At 35.5% G+C, this 730-nt stretch overlaps 1 protein-coding gene across 1 annotated transcript; it reads left to right on the top strand.

The window, feature by feature from the left end:
* Nucleotides 1-244: 244 nt before the first annotated feature.
* LOC107885797 lies at nt 245-724 on the top strand (the record flags this gene model as incomplete). Its single annotated transcript, XM_016809494.1, has 3 exons — nt 245-253; nt 318-563; nt 656-724. Coding segments are annotated over exons 1-3 (324 nt in total), but the record flags the coding sequence as incomplete, so codon positions are not given.
* Nucleotides 725-730: the final 6 nt, after the last annotated feature.

Raw genomic sequence — 730 nt, 5'->3', positions numbered from 1 at the left:
TAGTTTGAAGCCAAACCGTCGGTCATTGACCCGAATAAAGAGGCAGTCTACGATAATTAATCCGCTAGATCGCAGTGCTCATCAACAACATTGTATTGGTGCCTGGTGGTCACACTGTAAAAGGAGGCATTGGTCGCCTCAATATTTATCGATACGGCGCCTCTATGATACTCTATGTTGCTGACAGTGCAAATTGCACCTAATTATTATTCAGTTACAAACAAATATTAAAATTATTGGTACCATGGTATTTGTAATTGTGAATACTTAACCATACAGTTACAAATTGAATAATGTATTGTATTAAATTATTTTAGGGTAAACTGTTCCAAATTATTAAAAATTGTATTTTAAAAATTATTACTAGGTTCTTTCAACAAGCATTGGTCGTCAATGGAAGGAGTGTTGGTGTGATCTTTGCGAACATGGATGCAGTCAACAAATACAGAGAAGAATTGGCCACTGTGACATTGGTTGGGATTGATGGGACGTTCAAGACTGTGCCTCGTGTTCCAGCAGATTTGAAATGTTTCCTTACTATCCAGGTGGTTTTCAAAAGTGTAGTAAGTGTTGGATAATTGATATTTTTTATGAATAATCTAAATGCTTTTTTCTTAACATATTTCTCACTATTTACTTTTTATTTTTTTTCTAGTCCTTTCCAATGGTCTATGCTCTACTGGGGAGCATGACTGAAGAAGTCTATGCGGCTCTGTTTGATATTGTAAGA

This window comes from Acyrthosiphon pisum, unplaced genomic scaffold (genome assembly GCF_005508785.2).
Source record: "Acyrthosiphon pisum isolate AL4f unplaced genomic scaffold, pea_aphid_22Mar2018_4r6ur Scaffold_15001;HRSCAF=15654, whole genome shotgun sequence".
Classification (NCBI taxonomy): Eukaryota; Metazoa; Arthropoda; class Insecta; order Hemiptera; family Aphididae; genus Acyrthosiphon; species Acyrthosiphon pisum.
Note: the sequence above shows the minus strand (reverse complement) of the source record. Positions and strands in the feature narration are given on the sequence as shown.